Here is a 24,444-nt window from a genome sequence, read left to right as displayed (position 1 = left end):
GGTTTTCAACTTGCAGATTTTGTCTATAGTTTCCAAAAGTATCTGCACCTCCATTCAAAATGCTTTAGGGGTCTTCAAATTAAAAAAAAAAAAAAAAAAAAAAAGATGAAAACCACTATTCTAGCTAGTCAGTACCTAAATGCAAAAATGTTCACATCTCATAGAGGTTTATTCTAAGTTAAATTGCAACTGTGTCAGAGGGTGCAATGTAAATTTTTTCTACGTTTAACAGAATAATAGGCGAGTTCATTCTTTGTCATGTTACGTAACACAAGTGTGTTCATAACCAATTATAACAAAGTAAATGGTTACATTATATCATAACATTATATTCAACAATAGAGTCAAAGGTTGATTTATCTTCATTACATTTTATAATTTAATTATAAATTATCACTGAGATTTGTCTCTGACTGCACTACGAGAGAAAACTGTCATATGCGCAGATATTTCCAAAACAGCTTATTTCATCAAATTGCTTAGGTAAGGACAAACTGTGGAGATTAAACCCTCTTCCTGCATGTGTGTAATTCTCACTTTTAGTTATGTGCAAATGGAGGTAGCTGCTTCCTTGATGAAGACAACCAGAATCCTCTATGTGTCTGTGCTCCTGGATGGACTGGACAAACGTGCCTGGAGAACATTAATGACTGTGAAGAGAACTGGTGCCAGCATGGAGCCACTTGTGAAGATGGAATCAACAAATACAGGTACGAACATGACACTATAAGTGTATTCATAGAAGTTTGTGCAGACTAAAGGCAAAGTTGAAATATTATTCCCTAAAGTTGAAATTAAAATGTGATTTGCTATTGCATTCCTGTCCTCCTTCAAATCTTAAAATGTCATGGGCAGGAACTTGAAATAACTACATACATTCAATAAAATGTACTATTTAGATTGAAATATTTCACAGGCTGTTCTCAGAACTATACACATTTTTATTTGACAGGAGGCTAAAATAAATAAAATGTGAACCCAGCAAAATGGTTCATCTTCACTTACAAAATGGCAAATAACTTTAAGTGTATGAAGTGGCAAATGCAGTAGCTCTACTTATTAAAATATAGATAAAAACAACTACATGGATAATAGAAATGCTGATGTATTTGGGGCTTTTTCTGATGGATGTTCAGAAAAAATTGTCAAACATATTCTAGTTTCCTTGATAAGCTGTAACACACTATACATATTTTAAACTCAGTTCAGTGAATTTAGAGAGAAAAAGATTGTATGCATAGGCACGATGCAGCTGTAATAGTGAACACTGAATTATTTTTCTGTCAGAAAAGAAGTGGTAAACAAAATCTCTGTATAATCTCTAATAATATTTTTGGAAGTTGTGTTTTTTAGGCTACCTCCAGTCACAGGCAATATTTATAATTCATATATTTTTTATAATTTGTATTATAAGATTGATAATAGAATCTATTCAAATATATGAAATAAAAATATTCTTGCTCTCTAGAAGTGGTGTTCTAGAAGTCTCTAATAAATAGTTATCTTAAATAGCAATTGACCCCCACACGCTAGTAAGAAAGAGTACCTTTTATATAATTATGATAAATTAACTGTGTTTTTAATTAAATAAACTATGGCCCTGATCCTGCCATCTGATTTATAATGCTTAGCTCCAGGACTGTTGATAGGAGGAGGCAATGGGGACAGAAGGAGGAGGCCCCTGGAGCCCAGCAATTCAAAGGTGCCTAGGGCTCCCGACCTACCTCTGCTGCTACAGCAGTGGTGGCAGCCGAAGCACCATTCCCCTTTAATTGCCTCCAGAGAACCACACCACATGTTCTGGGCAGCTCTGATGGCTGGGCAGGATGTGCAACTTTCTGGGCAGTGCATGGCAGGTCCATTGATGGGGAGAGGCAAAGGTAGCAGTTGCCATTGGGCCGGCAATTCAAAAGGGTCCATGGATCCTGGCCACTGCTGCTACCGTAGCAGCGTCAGCAGCTGGAGCTCTGGGCCCTTTAAATCACTGCTGAAGAACCACACCACACACTCTAGATGGTTATGAGGGCTAGAGGGGAGGGAGACATGCCACGTTCCAGGTGCTGAGGAGGACTGGCTAACCCCAGCCCCTTACTTCTACCTGAGGCACAACCCCTTCCAGGAGCACAGAGCTGGTTTCCCCACCTTATTCAAGGGTCTGCGGAGTCTGTCAGCACTCCTACTGAGTTCTCATCACACTGAAACCAGCCCCAGTAGATTCAACCCAGGTGCAGCAGTCTGCCCACATGGATCAAAATGCTGTATTGGGGGCTAATAGATTATTTATACTTGTTGCTATCGTTATGTATCGTTATGATTACCATTTTAAAACAATGTGATGATGAACCTAGTTTCATATTTTAAAAGTATCCTACTGTATAGAAATAGTTTTGAGGACTCCATTTCAGAAAATCATACTGAAAAATCTTTCTCAAAGAGAAAACCAATAAAAGTAGACACTAACACCTAAATTTTCTGCTAATTTTTCATATTCCTAACATATTCAGTGCATCTTCCTATCAGTATGTATAATATAATTTTGTAATAATCTCACTAACAAATAGTAACATTAAAATTGCACTGTTGCAAAATGGTCAGGAATATGAAACAGTCAATTTGTGTGCTGCCAGCATGATTATAAATGATATATATTCAGCTAAGTTTTGAGAAGCAAAAAACCTGAAGCTTTTATTGAAATATCCAGATCTGCTTTTGGCTTAAAGCTACCTGGAAAATTTAAAGAGTTGGATTATATATTTTTTTCGTCTCAAGCTTTACACTTCCATATTTTTTTCATTCTATTGTACATCTGGAATTTAACTCTAGGACCTTACTGACATCCCCATTTAAAATGCTTGGTCTGTGATCTGCATAGCCTTCTGTAACAATAATAGGCTTCCATGGTACCAAAAAGAGGTATCTTCTTTCCCCTACTTTACTGTAAGTCCAGTATATGGATATACATTGTTATTTCTCAAGGAGTATTTCTATAACAAATTACATAATATCATCTTTGCAGAGACTTCAGGTTCTTAAAGAAGCCACAGTGGAACTAAATAACCTTTAATCCATTTACAAATGTGTGTACAGTTCCTATTTCAGTTAGCATTTGAAATAATTAATATTGAGCAAATACCATTAATCTGTTCAGAGTATTATAATAAATAATATTTAATTTTAATATAATTTAATATTTAAAAATTCTCTACAGCTCCATTAGGAGGAATTTATCCTGTGTTAATGGTGAGCCTGGGGATTTCTTGTGCTTCCCCTATCTTGAAGTTACTGGTGGCTGATTGATCCCCCAGCAAGGTTAGAGCATCCATAGCACATGTCTAACTTGATCTTTCAGTGACTGCTACAGGCTGTGCCAAGAGCCTAGAATCATGCATAAGAACTGTCATACTATCTGTGGTCTCCTCAACTCAAAAAAGATATACTGGTATTAGAAAAGGTTCAGAGAAGGGCAACTAAAATGAATGGAGTTTGGAATGAGTCCCACATGAGGAAAGATTAAAGAGACTGGGACTTTTCAGCTTGGAAAGGAGGAGACTAAGGAGGGATATGATAGAGGTCTATAAAATCATGAGTGGTGTGGAGAAAGTGAATAAAGGAAAGTTATTTACTTGTTCCCATAATATAAGAACTAGGAGCCACCAAATGGAATTAATGGGCAGCAGGTTTAAAAAAAATAAAAGGAAGTTCTTCACACAGCGCATAGTCAATCTGTGGAACTCCTTGCCTGAGGAGGTTGTGAAGGCTAGAACTATAACAGGGTTTTAAAGAGACCTGGATAAATTCATGGAGGTTAAGTTCATAAATGGCTATTAGCCAGTATGGGTAAGGAATGGTGTCCCCAGCCTCTGTTTGTCAGAGGGTGGAGATGGATGGCAGGAGACAGATCGCTTGATCATTACCTGTTTGATTCACTCCCTCTGGGGCACCTGGCATTGGCCACTGTCAGCAGATATGTTACAGGGCTGGATGGACCTTTGGTCCGACTCAGTATGACCATTCTTATGTTCTTATGTTCTTCCAATATTTCAGTAAAGCTGGATCAATTTTTACATCAATCTTACATTGTTGTAACTCCAATGACTTCAGTGGGAATACTTCTGAATTACACTAGTGTATTTGAGAGTTGAATCAGTTCTTGCTAGCTCTCATTTTCCTTTCCTTTTGCCTTTCCTTACACTTTCCATCTCACAACTCTGCTCTACCACTGTCAGTCATCTATTATCTTCCATATATCTTGAAAAGATATTATTAACCAGGAGAAAGGGGGAACCAAGACAAGTAAACTTAAAAAATAAGACAAGCAAGAAGAAGTTTTTCGTCTCAGATTTAATCTTTGGCTTTATCTGTGATTCTGATTCTTGGTGTGAATTAGTTGCAAAGCTTGAGCACAATAAGTAAGGATGGACAGGTAATGAAGTACAAAGTTGGACCAATGTTGTAAACTAACTTCAGGTTATTGAGAAATCACAGACCTTCCTGGAACTTGGCATTAGTCATGTGCCAATGTTTTGCACTGGAGAGGGCAACAGCAGCAGCATAAGAGATAAAAGTGTATCCTTCTATACTGGAATGTAGTTGAGGAGTAGAATATCATGTAGAAATCAAGGTAGAGGGATGTCCTACATGCAGCCCTCTTTTATAATTTTTTTCATGTTGATTGTGGATTTCGCTTCCTAACGCTGTTACTTGGGGGTATGTCTAGACTACATAGCCCCGTCGATGGAGCCATGTAAACTAATTTTCCTGACATAGTCAGTGAAGGGGAGAATTAAATTATCCACACTTCATTAAAATAAAAATAGCCGCTGCGCTGTGCCGACAATCAGCTGATCCGGCACAGCATGGTAGTCTAGATGCAGATTGGTCGACAAGGAAAGCCTTTGTCAACTGCTCCGTTATGCCTTGTTAAACTAACAGCTGTGCCCCATAAATGGAAGAACAATATAACAAAGAAGCAGCATATCTTACGTCCCTTCCTGCAAGCCTGGGACCCCGGGTAGGCTGCGGATGAAGTGATAGGTTGTCTCAGCTTCCGAGGCGCTGGTACCCAAAGCCCATTGGCGAAATCCGATTTGCTAGGCTCTGAGGCAGCCTTAAATACAGTTTTCCTGCCCTGTTCGGCAGTTTGGAAATTTCCAGGGCTTACTCATTAGTGCTGATGTAGAGCTTAGCTGTTAGTTATAGATCTAGTTCTGATCTGGTTCTTCTTGTCCTTTGTCCCTGTTTATGTGATCAGTACTTTAGGGTAAACAGAGTTGTTTATGTGTTCTTGTCCTTTAACCTTATCTTATACTTGTTCTTGCTATGCTGGCAACAATGCTTATCTTAAATGGCGTATGTTCCCAAAGACTTGCTTCTGGATCATCAGATGTAGGGGAAAGAGAAAAGGGGGGAAGGAATGCAGGCCTCACCACCCCTAAACTATCACATACAAAGTTCTTCCGCAATTGACCACTACACCGCTTCATTGACTATGCCGGGTAAACTAGTTTTCATGGCTCCATAGACGGAGCCATGTAGTCTAGACATACCCTTGGTGACAGATTGCTGCCACTTGGTAATAGGCTAGTGAGCAGCTCTTTCTTTCCCACATTTCCTCACATTTGAAATATAAATTACAACTACGCATTCTCTGCTTGTAGAGGTACTGAGTGTTGGTTGAAATATAGCACAAATACATTAATGCACAAATACACTTGCTTCCTATAGAATAGTCATATGAAACGTGTTTCTTCTCTCCTTTCCTTTCTTCATTTCCTAAATTAATGGAAAATAACTCTACCATCCATGTATCAGAGGGGTAGCCATGCTAGTCTGAATCTGCAAAAGTGATGAGGAGTCCTGTAGCACCTTATATACTAACAGATTTATTGGAGCATAAGCTTTCATGGGCAAAGACCCACTTCATCAGATGCATGTAGTAGAAATTTCAGAGGCAGGTATAAATATACAGGCATAAGAAAAGAGTACCAATCAAGAATAACCATTCATGTTAATTATGTCCAGTCCTGGACCTGATTTCTGAAAGGAACAAAGTGGTGAGTTTGTCTATAAGTCTTGTTTTGTTCTTATTAACGTGTCCTTTCTGAGTACTGAGAAGAAATGAAATCTCAAACTGTATACCCAAACTTGCCAATATACTTTACCTAATCTTGAGAATTACAGGATCTGAAATATCAATGAACATTTAACTTTTGTATTCCTTTTTTAAAATGGAGGATCTATCTCATTTTTCATTGTAATTCTCATAGTGATGTTTTCTGCTTCGCTGTGGACAGGAAAGTCAGCCTGGCTTTTAGAATAACTAGAGTTTGTTGTAGACAATGTAAGAAATGAGAAAACCTTAATCCCCTAATACAAAGAGAGGAATATTCTAATCCTATTGAACATAAAGGCAACATTTTCATTGATTTCATTAGAGACAGGGCTAGGCCCAGAGAAAATACAGTGGCTGGTTTGAAAGAACTACTGTCCTGTGTTTGCTATTTTTTAGTAACAGTGGCTTTAGACACAATTCAAAGTCAATATCATCAACAAAAGATTCAGCCTCAAAATGTCATAAACACATTATTTTAGAAACAATGAGTAACTGTGGCACCTTAGTGACTACTTATTGTTTTTAAAGTAGACTAACATGTCTACTTCTCTGAAACATTGGTTTAGGTATCTAATATTGAGGGTAATGATAGCCATGTGTTGTGCTGAAGAATCACATGACCAATGAAAAGTATTACCTGTTTCTCTTCATAATAATCCAGATTTGACTGCAGTACTGTCATTGTTGTCTGCTCTATATCTGTTCTATGGAGAAAGAGGACATTTGCCTGACGTGTTCTCAATTTGATAACTTTCACAAGTAAATTCTTCATACAGAAAAGGATTCTCAAAACACATTGCTATTCTCCCATCACCATTGGTGATATATTTTTTATTGACTAGTATTTATGTAGCAGGTTGCTCCTTAGAAAGCTTGTAAAAATGCTTCTGAAAAATACACAATATCAAAATGGTTGTAAAGTATTTTATAGAGCAGTCTCCTTATTAAAAATGCTTAATCTTTTGCCATTAAAAATACTCAACATTGTACCTCATAGACACATGCTTGATCAGGATATGGCTATTTTACAAAGACTTCTCCCAAGGAAATTATGTTTCCTTAGTGATGAGTGGGAATGACTGCTGCTTTATCCTAACACAGTTGGCATAAACTTTACATATTGAAGGTCCATTTGAAGAGGACAAAAAGTTTCTGTTTCCTAACTAGAAGCAGAAGGTATCTGGACTATTTTTGGAGTGATACAGGACTTAGAAGAGAAACAGTGATAGTAAGGAAAGCTTCATCATCTAGATCTACCTTACTCCTCTCTACCTACAACAAACATACTTATATTACTTCTAGGCTGTGTCTAGACTACAGGGTTTTTTCGAAAAAACTTTCTAACTGTCATGATGGTTGAACACTGGAATACATTGCCTTGGGAGGTTGTAGAATCTCCATCACTGGAGATATTTAAGAGCAGGTTGGATAGACATCCATCAGGGATTATCTAGACAGGGCTTGGTCCTGCCATGAGGGCAGAGGACTGGCCTTGATGACTTCTTGATCTCCCTTCCAGTTCTAACATTCTATGATTCTCTCCATCCCCCAGCGTACTGTGTGTTACAGGATTGTTCTTGTGCTCCAGTGATCTCTTGCTGCCTAGATGGCCTCTTAGGCTACGTCTAGACTATATCCTTCTATCAGTAGAGTGATGTAAATGAAGCACTTTGAAAGTACAAATGAAGCCGGGATTTAAATATCCCACTCTTCATTTGCATAATCACGTAATGGAACTCTTTTAAAAAAGTGCTATTTCTAAATTGAAACCTCAGTCTAGATGCATTTCTTTCAAAAAAGGCTTCTATTTTTGAAAGAGCTGTGTGTAGACTGCAGTTTTAATTTTGAAATAGCGCTTTCTTAAAAGTGCGCCATGACACGGTTATGAAAATGAAGCGCAGGAAAGTCAAATTCAAAGAGGGATGTAGTCTAGACATATCCTTAGAGACATAGATATTTGATATGTATAGTGCTGCTTAAAGGCTGCTGTACTGTACACTACAGGATGGGCTTGCTCTGCATTTATAGAAGTGTAAAGTTTGCATAAAGACAATTTTGCTCGTCCTTTCTTTAGTTCTTCAATAATTACAGCTCTATCAGACCAGAGGATCTAGCTCTAGACATTTTAATAAAGATCAGAAGCTTTCTGGGACACTGTAGAACTGTCCCACCCCCAGTCAGACAGCCACTGTGCTGTTAAGGAGGATGAAAGGCTCAGGAATGGAGAACAGTCAATCGGAGCAAAGGGAAATCATCCCATAGTTGGGACCCTCCTTCCAGATGATGTTATGGTATCCTCTTGCACTGAGAATACCTCTCCTGGGGAGGTAACTCCCGTCATTAGGAAAAGGCAGATGTTAGTAATAGGGGATTCAATCATTAGAAACATTGATAGCTGGCTTTGTGATTTCCGGGAGAACCATATGGTGACTTGCCTGCCTGGTGTGAAGGTTGCAGATCTCTCAAGATATCTAGATAGATTTATGAGTAGTGCTGGGGAGGAGCTGGTGGTCATGGTACATGTAGGTACCAATGACATAGGGAAGAGTAGGAGAAAGGTTCTGGAGGCAAAATTTAGGCTGCTAGGAAGGAGATTGAAATCCAGGACCTCTATGGTAGCATTGTCTGGAATGCTTCTAGTTCCATGCGCAGGGCCAGGTAGGCAGGCAGAACTTCAGAGTCTAAATACATGAGTGAAACAATGGTTTAGGGTGGAAGGATTTAGATTTATTAGGAACTGGGAAAACTTTTCAGATAAGGGAAGCCTATACTGGAAGGATGGGTTCCACCCAGGGGCGGATATAGGGGAGGGCGAGCTGGGCAGTTGCCCCGGGCCCCGCGCTTCAGGAAGCCCCGTGCATGTGCCGTGTCAAAGGGGGGGGGGGCCCTGGACCCTGCAAAATCCTCACCTGCCCCTGGTTCCACCTAAACCAAAATGGAATCAGATTGCTGGCACTTAACATTAAAAAGGTCATAGAGCAGTTTTTAACCTAAGGGCTGGGGAAAAGCCGATGAGTGCAGAGGAGCACATGGATCAGACAGAGACATCTCTTAGGGGAGGATCTTAGGGGAGCACAGCAACTGACTGAAAACAATTTCCATCTTAGTAATTTACAAATCATCAGTAATAAAGTTACTTAAAGACAACTGCCCCCCTTAAACAGTGTTCACAACAATGCAGTCAGCAGCAGGTTTTTGTCATTCTCTAAGTCATGTGTTGGAAGGACCATACAATTTAATGCATTTCAAAAAAATTTATGTGTAAATCAAGTAAAAGCTCAAGCAGAGGCTTTATACAACAGTTCTCTGAAAATATCCACTCAATGTGCAGCAACTGTCAAAAAAAGCAAACGGAATGATAGGAATAATTTAAAAAGGGATAGAAAATAAAACAGATAATATCTTATTGCTTCTACATAAAACCATGGTACACTCACATCTTGAATACTGTGAACAAATGTGGTTGTCTCTTCTCAAAAAAAAGATATATTGGCATTGGAAAAGGTTCAGAGAAGGGCAACAAAAATGATTAGGGGTTTGGAATGGGTCCCATATGAAGAGAAATTAACAAGACTTGGACTTTTCAACTTACAGAAGAGGAGAGTAAGAGTCATATGATAGACATCTATAAAATCATGAGTGGTGTGGAAAAAGTGAATAAGGAAAAGTTATTTCCTTTTTCCCACAATATAAGAACTGAGGGGTCACCAAATAAAATTAATAGGTAGCAGGTTTAAACAAACAAAAGGAAGTTTTTCTTCACACAGCACAGTCAACCCGTGAAACTTCTTGCCAGAGGATGTTGAGAATACTAGGACTTTAACAGGGTTAAAAAAGCTAGATAGATTCATGGAGGTTAGGTTCATCAATGGCTATGTGTAGGAATGGTGTCCTTAGCCTCTGTTTGTCTGGAAATGGATGACAGAAGAGAGATCATGTGATAATGAGCTGTTGTGTTCACTCCCTCTGGAGCATCTGTCATTGGGCACTGTTGACAGATAAGATACTGGGCTAGATGGACCTTTGGTCTGACCCATAAGAACATCAGACCAAAGGTCCATCTAGCCCAGTATCCTGTCTGCTGACAGTGGCCAGTACCAGGTGCCCCAGAGAAAGTGGACTGAAGACAATGATCAAGCAATTTGTCTCCTGCCATCCTTCTCCAGCATCTGACGAACACCATTTCTATCCCCTGGCTAATAGCCTTTTATGGAACTAACCTCCATGAAATTATCTAGCTTCTCTTTAAACTCTGTTATAGTTCTAGCCTTCACAGCCTCTTGTGGCAAGGAGTTCTACAGGTTGACTACACGCTGTGTGAAGAAGAACTTTCTTTTATTAGTTTTAAACCTGCTCCCCGTTAATTTAATTTGGTGTCCTCTAGTTCTTCTATTATGGGAACTAATAAATAACTTTTCTTCATCCGCCCTCTCCATACCACTCATGATTTTATATTTTTATATACCTTTATCATATCCCCCCTCAGTCTCCTCTTTTCTAAACTGAAAAGACCCAGTATGGCTGTTCTTATGTTCTTAGTTACATTACGATATTTCTAGTGTACTGTGCAGGAAACTGGACTAGATGACTTCTTGAGGTTCCTTCCAATCCTTCTATTCTATGATTCTGTGTGAAACTGCCAGACTATTTTAAGGTGTATATTCTGAGTGGATAAATCACAATAAAGTTTCATATACAATATTGATGGCCATAAATGCTATGTTTTCTCTCTAGTTCTAGTGTATATCATATCTTTTCAATCAAATGTAATATGACATTACCATGACAAATGAGTGAAGCCATGTTTTCTGTCAACATACACTGCAAAATCAGCTCTACAGACTCATATTGTAGGTGTAAGTAAGCTAAAGGAAGATCACGAATCCAATCACTTCTCCTTCTGGACAACTCGCAGCCACTGGATCCCATATCTTGGAATCCCCAGGAATACTCATGGGGTGTAGATCGTCTATCTAACATTCAGAGTCCCAATCACATTGCTTAGTTCATATAATCAGTGTTGATCTCACCAACTCCCACATCCTCTCTCAGAACCCCACTAGAAGATGTGAACCTTCTCATGTATCTCTTCCAAGGATCTATATCAGTGTCTCTTAAACTGTGTTCCATGGCACACCGGTGTGCTGTGAGGCAGTCAGAGGTGTGCCGCGGAGAACAACAGAGTTCAAAATGGCCACCCTTAAAGGGGCAGATGACATTTTTTTTGGCTCAATAACTTTTCCCCAACCCTTTTTTTTCCTCATAAAAAAAATTATTGTTTGGTGTTCCTCTATCTTAAAAAGTTTAAGAAACACTGAGCTATAAGTGTAACTTACAAACACATTTCACAAATGATTCTATCATACTACTGCTTTAATTTTAATACTACTAGACATATTCATACTCATACAAAAATTGTAAACCCTACATGTATTTCCTTGCTTGAGCTTCCTCATCATTCCACATTGTTTGGGATGGGGCCAAGATTGGCTGAGGCTGTCCAGGGACCGGTTGCAGTGCATGGCTTCAGTTTTGAAACATGGAATCTTTTCCCCTGCAGCTTACTTCACCTAACCTAGCACTGTTCATCCTCTTCATTTCCCATGCCCAAAAGTTGCTGTGTGTCTCTCTCTGAGTTTTCCATCCTGATTCCTTTTATAATCTTCTAAATCACATCAATCTCTTTGCCCTGCCTAGGGAATCTTTCTTGGCTGCACTTCCCCACTCACTTTAGAGAAGAGGAAGAATTATCTTCCCCAAGTAGTGCTGCAATATTTATAGTAGGGTGGTGCTGACAACTAGTCCTCTTACCCATGTCTGACTCTCCCATTCCAAGATCTAGGGCTGGGAAGTGTATATCTGGACATGGATAAGGGGGCTCAAGCTGGGGCCATAATTTAGGGTGGATCACAAGACCGGAAGCCCAAACCCTGGGCCAGAAGCCCATGTGCTGGGCCAGGAGCAGAGCACCACCTAAACCTGTGCAGCGGTGCTGAAGCAAGACCAACATCCCTAGTTCCCACACTTTTCTCTTCCCCTATCTTGAGGAATGTCATTGTTCCAAGTTATCTCACACAGGCTTTTAATGACCCAGAATTTCCCCTGAACTAGCAGAGATGTAATGCATCCCTATTAGCATGTGGTAGCTACACAGAAGTGGTGGGTTGTAATTATTGGACTTAAAATTTACCATAAGTATCTGTGAAAAATGATATGAATGTTGATAAGAACCTATCTTGCTTGCCTAAGAGCTGACCATGGTAAATAGGACAAATTAATCTCAATAAATAAATATTATGAACAGGGTCAAGAAAATCAGACAGAAATAAATTCATCCAAATGCAAATTGCCTGCTTATATGGATCAAAGACTAAAGTGAGATTATACATGGTAAACAAGAAAATGTGGGGAAAAATGTTACCTCTTCCAGTTTGGCCTTATGGAAATGTATTTAATCAGTGAACATGTTAATGAGGGTAAAATATGCCACCTAATTTTGCTCTCTTTGCACTTTTAAAAAAACGTTTTAAGGGGGAAAAAAAGGAGAATCGTTATTCTCTCAGGTCATCTCCCAACCTACCAGCATTGCAACTCATTTCAACTTAGCTCAGGTTTTTTTTACATTAATTCAGATGAAACCCACTAGGAAAGGGGCTTTCTGGCTCACTCTTGTTTAAGGAACATTGTTTTCTTCTGTGGGTACTGAGAGTCATCACCATTTCATGACACCAAGTCCTCAGCCTATCTGTTGAAATTATTAAGTTCATACAAGCCCGAGGAACATAAGATCCTGTATTGTTTTCCCTTCTGTTGTTGTGTGGTTTCTGATTGCCCTTATGTTCTCTCTCATTTTCTCAGATTTATGTCATATTCTGAAATTATCTATACAGAATTCATACACGCCTGCCTTATATAAGGACAAAAGATACAACTAGATGATGTCCCTGACCAGGTCAACTAGGGAAAACAACAGGTGTCATGATCAACTTACCATCCAAAACATCCACTCATAACTAAACAGCAGTCTAGAGCACATGAGGAGTGAAAGTAAAATTAACCCTTTCCATTCTATCAAGGAAAGGTTAGTAATGAAAATAAAAAATGATGATAGGGTCTGACTATGTCTGTTTTACATAATCACTCAATCACAGTTTCAATATAAATTCTTGTTTTAATTTCTTAGGGTATGTCTACACTAGCCCCCTAGTTCGAACTAGGGAGGCTAATGAGGGTTACCGAAATTGCAAATGAAGCACGGGATTTAAATATCCCATGCTTCATTAGCATGTTCCCGGGTGGTCGTCATTTTGGAAATTGACTAGCCCGGAATAACTGCCCGCATCTACATGTGGCAGTGAAACGGGAGTTTGAAGTAAAGCCCTAACTTGAATTAGCTGTTATTCTTCCTGGAATGAGGTTTAACAGCTAATTCAAATTAAGGGCTTTATTTCGAACTCCCGTTTTACTGCTGCGTGTAGACGCAGGCAGTTATTCTGGGTGAGTCAATTTCCAAAATGGCGACCACCCAGGAACGTGCTAATGAAGAGCGGGATATTTAAATCCCGCACTTCTTTTGCAATTTTGGTCGCCCTCATTAGCCTCCCTAGTTCAAACTAGGGGGCTAGTGTAGACATACCCCCAGGGATTAGAAGAGATTCTGATACAACTAGCCTATCCATAGAGTCTGGCTTTGGAGAATTGATGTGGAAGGAAAGGCATAAAAATGAAGATAAGGCAAAACAAATGTTGACTTAAAACCAAAATGGAAAACGTGCACTAATTGTGATCTTTTTACAGAATGTTTCGGAGATTTTTTTTCTCCCATTTTATAGCTATGTTGATTTTGTTGTAGGACCCATTTTAACCTTCCAGCAAATTTAAACAGAAAGTCAATCCTTGTCTCAGTATGTTGGTGTTGTAGAGGTCTAGGATATTAATGCAAAGTCATGTTCATTAGAGGTTATCATGACAATAGTAGTTTTCCTAGGATAAGTAAAAGAGCGTTTTAATTACTTTAAAATGGTTAATACATACAACACTTTCACAGACAGATCGGAAGAACTCTTTCAAGTTCATGTATGTCAGGGCTACATCTGAGCAGTGTTTAATAGGAAAACACTATATGGGTATGTCTACACTACAAAGTTAATTTGAACTAACAGTTGTTAGTTCGAATTAACTTTCATAGCATCTATACATGCAAACCGCTAGTTCCAACTTAATTTGAACTAGCGGAGCACTTAATTCGAACTAGGTAAACCTCATTCTATGAGGACTAATGCCTAGTTTGAATTAAGTAGTTTGAATTAAGGGCTGTGTAGCCACTTAATTTGAACTAGTTGGAGGCTAGCCCTTCCTAGGTTGCCCTGGTGGCCACTCTGGGCACAACCAGGGAAACTCTTCTGCCCCCCTCCCGGCCCTGGAGCCCTTAAAGGGGCACGGTCTGGCTACAGTGCTTGTGCCAGTAGCAAGCCTGCCAGCACCCAGCCCGCAGACCCTGCACCTGGCACGGCATGAGCCATCCACCCGCTGCCACCTAGCCCTCTGCCTCTTCCCAGGACCAGGCTGTAGGCTCCCAGGAGCCTGCCCAGGGCTGTAAGAGGCGGGCACCCTGGTCTAGTGCGGAGATCGTGGACCTCATTGAGGTTCAGGGGAGGCCTCTAACATCCACAACCTCCACACTAGGCACAGGAATGTGGCCGTTTAGGGCAGGATAGCTGCCAGCCTGGCCACATGCGAACCCAGGAGCAGGTTTGCATGAAAATCAAGTTGGCTCAGTGAGACCCCTGACCCTGAGCCCTAAGTTTAGAACATAAGAACATAAGAATGGCCATACTGGGTCAGACTGAAGGTCCATCTAGCCCAGTAGCCTTTCTGCCGACAATGGCCAGCACCAGGTACCCCAGAGGGGATGAACCGAAGACAATGACCAAGTGATTTGTCTCGTGCCATCCATCTCCAGACTTCCACAAACAGAGGCCAGGGACACCGTTCCTACCCCCTGGCTAATAGCACTCCACGGACCCAACCTCCATGAATTTATCTAACTTCTCTTTAAATTCTGTTATAGTTCTAGCCTTCACAGCCTCCTGTGGCAAGGAGTTCCACAGGTTGACTTTGTGCAGCCGGGCTGACGGCCGAGTGCTGTGATGTGCCAAGACAGGATGGTTTGATGAGATAACATGATCTTGGTAACTAATTGACCATTCATTAGCAGTGGGAAATAGGTCAATGGAGGTCAATGGAGTTACTATAGAGAACTTTCTGTGTGTCTGGCTGATGAGTCTTGCCCACACGCTCAGGGTTTAGCTGATCACCATATTTGGGGTCGGGAAGGAATTTTCCCCCAGGGTAGATTGGCAGATGCCCTGGAGGTTTTTCGCCTTCCTCTGTAGCATGGGGTACAGATCACAGCTGGAGAATTCTCTGCATCTTGGGGTCTTCAAACTATTTGAGGGCTTCAATATCTGAGATATAGGTGAGAGGATTATTCTAGGAGGGGTGGTTCAGATTCTGTGGCCTGCACTGTGCAGGGGTCAAACTAGATGATCATAATGGTCCCTTCTGACCTTAAAGTCTAGGGCTGTGTCTACATTGGCACCCTTTTCTGGAAAAGGGATGCTAATGAGACAAGTCGGAATTGCAAATGCCACGGGGGATTTAAATACCCCCTGCGGCATTTGCATGAACATGGCTGCCGCTTTTTTCCGGCTCAGGGCTTTGCCGGAGAAAAGCACCAGTCTAGATGGGATCTTTCAGAAAATAAAGCCTTTTCCGGAAGTTCCCTTATTCCTCTTAAAATCAGGAATAAGGGATCTTCCGGAAAAGGCTTTAATTTCTAAAAGATCCCGTCTAGACTGGCGCTTTTCTCTGGCAAAGCCCTGAGCCGGAAAAAAGCGGCAGCCATGTTCATGCAAATGCCACGGGGGGTATTTAAATCTCCCGTGGCATTTGCAATTCCGACTTGTCTCATTAGCATCCCTTTTCTGGAAAAGGGTGCTAATGTAGACACAGCCAATGAGACTATGAGTCTGCTTTGCTGTCCCTCATCAAGTTAGACAAGCAAGCGAGGAACCCTGAGAACTGTCTGTCCGGGGTGGGGGTCAGGTCCCTTTAAGCACATCCCTTGGCTAGCCTGAGGCAGCAGCTCCACACTGTAAGTCCTAACCTGATGCCCTGCCAGCACTGGTTCCAGCCAGCCTTAACTTCGGTTTAGGGTCCACTCAATGTAGACATGCTATTTCGAATTAGCAAAACGCTAATTCGAATTAGTTTTTAGGTCTAGATGCACTAATTCGAATTAGCTTAGTTCGAATTAACTAATTTGAATTAAGTTAGTACGAATTAGTGCTGTAGTATAGACAGACCCACTAACACTACAACACATAAAAGCAATCTGGAATAAACTGCCAACATACTTTAAACATTTGTATTGTTAACTATCCTATAAGAATGTTATTGTTTTCAAAACATAAGTTAATTGTCCCCAAAGTCCCCAAATTGGATTTACATTATATTTTATTCCAGCTAAGATATGCATGCTATGTCAATTAAAACTGGCCATGCTCAATGAAACTAGAGTAGTTGTTAACAAGCTATTACTTGTATTTGGTACTGTTAAAAGAAATGCCAGAGGAGGGAAACAAGAGCCTCAAACGGACTTAAGCACAATGTTCAACATTGAAATATCTAACTTTCAGGTGCTAGTGGAATAACACTGACATTTGCAAAACCTGAATCAGATGCCTAACCTCCTTATATAGTCAATAAAAAGTGGGATGAGAGTGGGATCCAGCAAAGGCAGCATGCTAAGCAGGAAACCAGCTATGCTAAATAATGGAATGCACTCATGAGAGGAGTTCATCCTGCACCAATAGCCTCAGATGGAGTTCACTGCCTACGTCTGGGCTGCAAGGAGATGCCTGTCTCTGCAAGCCACAGTCAGGAACTTTGTTATCAGAGTTTAGTTGGGTAAGCTGTTTATGGTGACAATGAATTTGGCACCTTCCAACTCTCCTCCCTCCCCCAAAAAAGTGGGCAGAGGGGAAAGAGGACTTCATTGTAAACTTTATCCCCATGGTTAGTGTACTCCCTCTGGCAGATTCCAGTTCTATTTCCCTCTGCCTGAAAAAAAGGGGATTTGAACAGAGGTTCCCAGCTATTAGGGGCATACTCTAACCACTGGTCCATAGAGCTCTCTTTTGCTGGCTTCATTAATGTTTTATTGTTCAACTATTTCATCATATATCAGAGGGGTAGCTGTGTTAGTGTGGATCTGCAAAAGTGACAAGGAGTCCTGTGGCACCTTTTAGACTAACAGATGTATTGGAGCATAAGCGTTTGTGGGCAAAGATCCACTTTGTCAGATGCATGTAGTGGAAATTTCCAGAGGCAGGTATAAATATAAATATATACCTGCCTCTGGAAATTTCCACTACATGCATCTGACAAAGTGGGTCTTTGCCCATGAACGTTTATGCTCCAATACATGTTATTCTATTTCATCATAGAAGAGCTTCTACAAGAGAGACTCACCTCAGAATATTACACAGTCTAGTGCTTAACACCCTTTCCCTCAATGAAGAGAATCCCTGTAAACGTTTTTTTTTTATTCTCATCCGACAGAAAAGGGAATTGAATCAGAGTTTCTCAGATCCTGGGTGAATACCCTAACAATTGGGTTAACATGTTATGCCTCTTCCCCACAGCCAGCCATTTTTTGTCTACTGAGTTGATCTAACCCACTCACTTAAGTGGTTAGCTTAAGAGTCCTGTGCAGATACACAATTTGTATCTGCATCCACAAAATGAGCCATGGGTGTCCGCAGCTACATACATGGATATAAGCAGATATCCATAGATTTGCAGGGCTTTACCTATCTTCCCCAATCTGTGGATTACTCTGAGGGCTCAGACAGGAGATAAGCATTGGATGTCTAGAATAATGAAGCAATGTACATGACAGAGACTGAAACTAAAAAGTATAAGAATTTTTTACAGCAAACGTTTAAGTACCAAGTTAGTTTACATGCCCAAAGGCATAGCTAGAAGCTGGGGTCTATGTGTGAGGGTTATGGAAAAAAGTGTGGATCACTGTGGTCTGTAAAACTAGGTCTTAGGTGCTATAACTCTCTTTTGTGGATCTTGGCCAAAACTTGTCTAGTCTAGATCAATCCTGTATGAAAAAGTAAAATGCAGTCAATTTGTGATAAAGAGTAATAATAAGCACTTTACAAACCAAACTCATTAATGGTTGTTGTATGAGACTTTAAAAATACTTAGTCTCACTTTATTTTATACGGGTTTCACCTCTGAAAACTGGTACTCTCTGATCTGGCAGCATCCGTGGTCCGGCAGGATGACGGATGCTCATGGACCAGATAGCCCCGGAGCCTAATGGCAAGAGGGCCAGCAGCTCATCCGGGGCCAGAGACAGCAGGGCCGGAGAAGCCCCACAGCAGTGCTGGGGCCAGGGACTGGAGAATCCTGACGGCCTACTGCAGCATGGAGTCAGACGCCAGGGAACCCCCAGTGCCTGCGGCAGCATGGGGTCGGGAACCAGATAAGCCTGGGTGCCCGTGACAGCATGGGATCAGGGATCAGAGAAGTCCAGCCACAAATGGCAGCCTGCAACAGCGCGGAACCAGAGAAACTTGACAGCCAGAGGCAGTTCAGGGTTAGGTGGGCTGAAGAAGCCTGGCTGCCGTGGCAGTGCAGGACTAGCTTCACATGGCAGTGTAGGTCAGAGCAAGAGAACTACAGCTGCCAAAGGCAGTCCTGGGCAGGGCTGGCAGCAGTAGAATGGGGGAAAAAACAGAGGGGGGCAAAGGCAGGGGGATTGCTTGCTTTGGGGCCACAGGGGACACCTCCCCTGGTCCGACAAATTCTGTGGCTTAGAACCAGTCAGATCCCAACCATGCCAGACCAGGGAGGTTCAACATGTAGCTCAATTTATAGATATTTTAAAGGGTTAATAAATTATTCACAGAGTTTATAAGAACACTACAGACATGAATAGCATGTGTTATAAGCACATTATTAGAAGACCAAAGACAGGAGAGAGAAAGTGACAGTCGTGCCCTGTTGAACTTCTGGAAGCTATAACAATTTATGTTTATTTAGTAAAACATCTCTTAATCATTTATAAAAACCCTTTATTATCTATAAATGGCACTTTAATGCAAAGGGTGATGAATATTTCACTGAAGAAACACAATTTTATATCTTGAGTGTTAGAAATGCTTCCTTTTGAATTATTATATGTACACAGCAAATGCTGATTGAACAAAGGCTGTTTCAATACCATTAGCTTCTGTATTTTCCACTGTAAATATTAATTACAGTCCTGGACATGAATAGGTATATTTCTCAGCCACGCTGTTCCATGTAGTAGGAAGAGCCTACTCTTTATAATACTGTTTTTGAATAATGTTTTCCACAGAAAACAATTAGCAGCTCGTGTATATTTGAGAAAGCATTGATCAGTGTTTCACAGCTTGGTTTAGCAAACTTTTCACATTGAAATGACAAGGTTACACTCTTTTTTTCTGGGCAATAGTGTAAAATGAAGAGTCTGTCCTTTCAAATGTTAACTGGAGCTATCTGGTGAAGTGGATCTGTTGCATTAAGTTGAAAAGCATCCCAGTGATAATGATGACTCTAGGACAAACATAAGGCATGCATATTCATTAAAGCCTCGTCTTTTTCTGAATTCGTGCAGACACTTGAAGAATGTGAAATATGATACTCATAACAGCATGCGTTTTATTATGAAACACGAAAGCAAAATAATTAAATCAACAGCATTGTGGTTATTTCTCTTATAACTGATCTAGCATTTCATAAAATTAGAATAAAATTAAATGCAACAGAAAATATATTGGAAACCAAACAATTTAGTATAGTAACAGGATTAATTTAAATTAGGTGAATTCCTTTTTCTTGTATTTTCCTTTATCCTTAATGGGAATGAAAAGGTTAAAAGTTAAATAATACATCTCTTCAGTGTTTTCACCGAGTTTGATATTTTGTTTTAATTTCTTGAATACAAACTATATTGCATACAGTTTAAATAATAAGAGCCAATTTTTCAAAGATTGGTTTAAGAGCTGATTCAACAGTCTACTCATGGACTAATTGGTCCTGCAAATACTTATGTTCATGCCTGCAAAGTAGTTAGCTGTGAACTAATTGTGTAACAGCAACCTAAATACTAGTCTCAACACACATGCATATTTACACAAACAAATAACCACCTTGAAGGCATGAAAAAACATGAAACTGTCCTTTGTGAACTCAGTGAATGCCTACTTAGCATGAGGTCATTACAATTGCTTCTACTTTAGAATATTTCTGTATTATAAGTACGTGAATGCTATTTATACCCACATGCTTGTTTACTTGTACAGCAACAAACAATTAGCAAGTACTTATGGCCCAAATCCTCCCCTCCTGTTCAAAATCCAAATAAACTGACTTTGTGCAGATGATGAGTGAAAAAAAAATCTTTTCACCCATTATTCCTCAGAAGCTATAGCACAAATAATGCTGCTTCCTGGCTGCTACTGCTCCTATGATTCCCCTAGTCATGCACTGTTCTTTACTAAGTCTATCCTCTCCACATTGTGACCTATATTTTTCTTCTGAAATCAAAACACTAGGAAAAAGGGGACAGAGGAAGAAAAGGGGAACTTTCTTCCCTGTCATCTTTTCTCTTCTTTGGGCTTTACAGTTTACTTATTGCCCCTTCAAAAAGTCTAATAAGCACGAGAAAAATCATTTCCCTCTTCACTTGTTAGAAAAGTTAAACTTTTAATTCACAGACTAAATTTAGAGTCCATGTTTCTGGTATCAGAAACCTTTATAGTCTATCTTATGTTCATGTAAATACTTCTGGGTGAAGTAGAAAATAAAGTAAAATAAAATAAATGAAAAAGACTGGGTTGGGGAAAATAAACAAAAATGTTACCCATGTTCCACTCACTTTCAAAAACATGAAGACTTCACCTACTTTACATTATTTCCTTTCTGCGAGAATAAAGAGAAACAAGAAAGGTTTTTCACAACCTTGGAGACCTGAGTCTGATGACAGGAATGAGAGAAATCTCATGTGATGCCAGTTCAAACAGTACCAATACTTTGCTACCTTGAATGTCCCCTAGGCAGTCAGGGGACAACAGTTGTAGTGATCCTCTATGTATTGAATTCTCTTTGGAAACAGTATAAAGAACACTCACTAGGACCTAGATGCTGTACAAACACACTGCAAGAGCTAGTTACTTAGTGTGAAAGAGAATACTCTGAATAGACAATGGAAGGGAGGCAAAACAGAGGTACAGAACAGTAACATAACCTGACAGTCACACAGCAGCCCATTGGCCAACAGGAATAGAACCCAAGTTTTTCTTCATATGTTTAAAGTGAAATCTTCATATGTTTAAAGTGAAGCACAGTTTTACATATTCAGAATGGAGTCCCTACTTTAATGGATGTCTGTACTATTGTTTCTGGGGCCATATTTCCAATAATCATAGAATCATAGAATACTAGGACGGGAAGGGACCTCAAGAGGTCATCGAGTCCAGTCCCATGCCTTCATGGCAGGACCCAGTACTGTCTAGACCATCCCTGATAGACATTTATCTAACCGACTCTTAAATATCTCCAGAGATGGAGATTCCTCAGCCTCCCTAGGCCATTTATTCCAGTGTTTAACCACTATGACATTTAGGAACTTTTTCCTAATGTCCAACCTAAACCTCCCTTGCTGCAGTTTAAGCCCATTGCTTCTTGTTCTATCCTCAGAGGCCAGGAAGAACAATTTTTCTCCCTCCTCCTTGTGACACCATTTTAGATACCTGAAAACTGCTATCATGTCTCCTCTCAATCTTCTCTTTTCCAAACTAAACAAGCCCAATTTTTTCAGTCTTCTTTCATAGGTCATGTTCTCTAGACATTTAATCATTCTTGTTGCTCTTCCCTGGACCATCTCCAATTTCTCCACATCCTTCTTGAAATGTGTTGACCAGAACTGGACACAATACTCCATCTGAGGCCTAATCAGTGAAGAGTAGAGCGGAGGAATGGCTTCTCATGTCTTGCTCACAACACACCTGTTAATGCATCCTAGAATCATTGTTTGCTTTTTTTTTTTTTTTTTGCAAGAGTGCCACACTGTTGACTCACATTTAGCTTGTGGTCCACAATAATGTGTGTAAGCATTGTGTTGATAATAAAAAAATGGGCACCTGAATACCACTAAGGGGAAAAGATTGCAATAATTCTTTTTCCTGGAACTGTGTGACTACTGTTATGAAAATATTCTGCCTGTGAATAAGCTTTTTTTCCCCCAGATACTTGAACAAATGAGTTTATAGTCAGGGATATTTGCCAAAACAATAAATTTTAAGTGACTCTTGTCTAATATTTGGGGAATTAATTTAAAATTTGTAATTGTGAATATTTTTACTGGAAATATGACTGTGAAAGTTATTTGGATTGGTTTTGTATCTGTATTGGTCCCTGGATATGAAAGAGGTAAGGCAAGTGAGATAGTGTCTTTTATTGGACTAATTTCTGTTGATGAAAGTGGTGAGCTTTGCACATACATTCTCTTTCTCCTTCTCCAAAATTGTCTCTTTCACCAGAAGAAAACTTAAAAAAATGAGTGATCCTTGTTTTTAAAGTTTTTTTTATAGTTACAGACTAACACAACTACCCCCTGAGACTTTTCACCAGAAGACGTTAGTCCACGAATGATAGTATCTCACCCACCTTTCCTCTCTAAAAGATATGTTAATCAAGTCAGGAAATAGAAACATACTACATAATTTATGCGCCTACTCTAAATAGCTCTGATTTTGACTGTAAGTAAAGCTCTAGTTTGTCACAGAGATTGTGGAACTCATTGGTTCTGTAACTTTCTGCCTCCTCTATGATTTCTACAGTGGACAGCATGACTGACCCCAGGACCACCCAACTAGCTAGCTCTAGGGACAGCTACTTTGGTGGCTTTGGATGTAGCCACATTTTCTGTTCCTGGAGCAGCTTTGTAATTAGCTGTTGGGGCCACCCTGCAGCCATCCACACCAGCTGCTTGGGTGACCCTGGGCACTTGACCCCAGGGACCTCCTGAACAGTGGGTAGTGCAGAGACTACTCGAGCAGCAGTCACAGATGTTGACAGAGCGTCTGGTGTCAACAGCCATCCCATCAGTTATTCCTGAGTGGCCAGATCAGGTGCTATCAGCAGCCCCTTGAAGAGGACCCCAGGAACAGCTACTGTCACAGATCTGCAGAGGTGGCCCTTGGCAGCAGTCCTAGGGCAACTAGAGCAGTGGCTACTCTGTGTCTTCCAGCAGTTGGGGAAACTGGCCCTTCTCCTCCATCCCCCAGTACAGTCTACCTCTCACAGTCCACCCTATAGTGACAGTCCCCAGGCTTCCGTCATTAGTGACACCCTTCTTTAAGATTTAGTTATGAGTATTTAGAGAATAAACAATGGATATGTCATGGGCAAGGATTTTATTTCTTGCCCTTGACCTGTCCATGACTATTACTAAATGTATCCATGTCTAAATGGTAGTCTTAATTATCAGATACTTCCAATTAACCATTGCAAAAAAGCTACAAAACCAAAATTATTCAGTGAATAATCTCAAATAATACAAATTCTGACAAAATCACAACCCATTCATGGAATGTTTCACATACATAAGACTCACACTTAATAAAACTAGTATTAATTCACCTAGATCTAATTATGATGTACAGAAACTTTAGTAGCTGATTTTGTTATTTTTTCCCTTTGTCATTTCAGGTGCATCTGTCCTCTGGGATACAATGGATCTTTCTGTGAGCTTGATATAGACTACTGCATTGTAAACCAGTGCTCGGATCATGGCTTCTGCCAGGACAACTTGCATAATTATAGCTGTCAGTGCATGCTTGGATATGAAGGACCCTTCTGTGAAGTGGAGATTAATGAATGTTCAAGTTCACCCTGCAAAAATGGGGCCACCTGTATGGATTTAATTGGCCACTTTTCATGTCAATGTGTAAGAGGCTTCAAAGGCAAGTTTTAAAATAGAAATATTTACCTTTGACTGGAAACAGTTGATTGCCTGGCTCTATCTCAGTAAAGTTCTGATCATTGTTATTTTAAATCATATATAGATTCTTATTTATGAATGTTTTCAATACCTATAGAACTTCTTAGATTGGCTTTTCTAACTTTCCTACTACTCCTCACTTTATCCACTGTCAGCATCTTTGGGTTGACTGTGGTACTAATGAAAAAGAAAAATGGGGAATGGTCAGATTGTGGGAAAAATC

At 40.1% G+C, this 24,444-nt stretch overlaps 1 protein-coding gene across 1 annotated transcript in view; it reads left to right on the top strand.

The window, feature by feature from the left end:
* Positions 1–24,194, top strand: part of LOC102461967 (protein eyes shut homolog) — a 190,456-nt gene extending 166,262 nt beyond the window's left edge. The window contains exons 9-10 of the mRNA XM_014577321.3: positions 544–710; positions 23,930–24,194. Coding sequence (XP_014432807.3) covers positions 544–710; positions 23,930–24,194 — 432 coding nt within the window. The remainder of the gene's footprint in view (positions 1–543; positions 711–23,929) is intronic.
* Positions 24,195–24,444: the final 250 nt, after the last annotated feature.

This window comes from Pelodiscus sinensis, chromosome 3 (genome assembly GCF_049634645.1).
Source record: "Pelodiscus sinensis isolate JC-2024 chromosome 3, ASM4963464v1, whole genome shotgun sequence".
Taxonomy (NCBI): domain Eukaryota; kingdom Metazoa; phylum Chordata; order Testudines; family Trionychidae; genus Pelodiscus; species Pelodiscus sinensis.
Note: the sequence above shows the minus strand (reverse complement) of the source record. Positions and strands in the feature narration are given on the sequence as shown.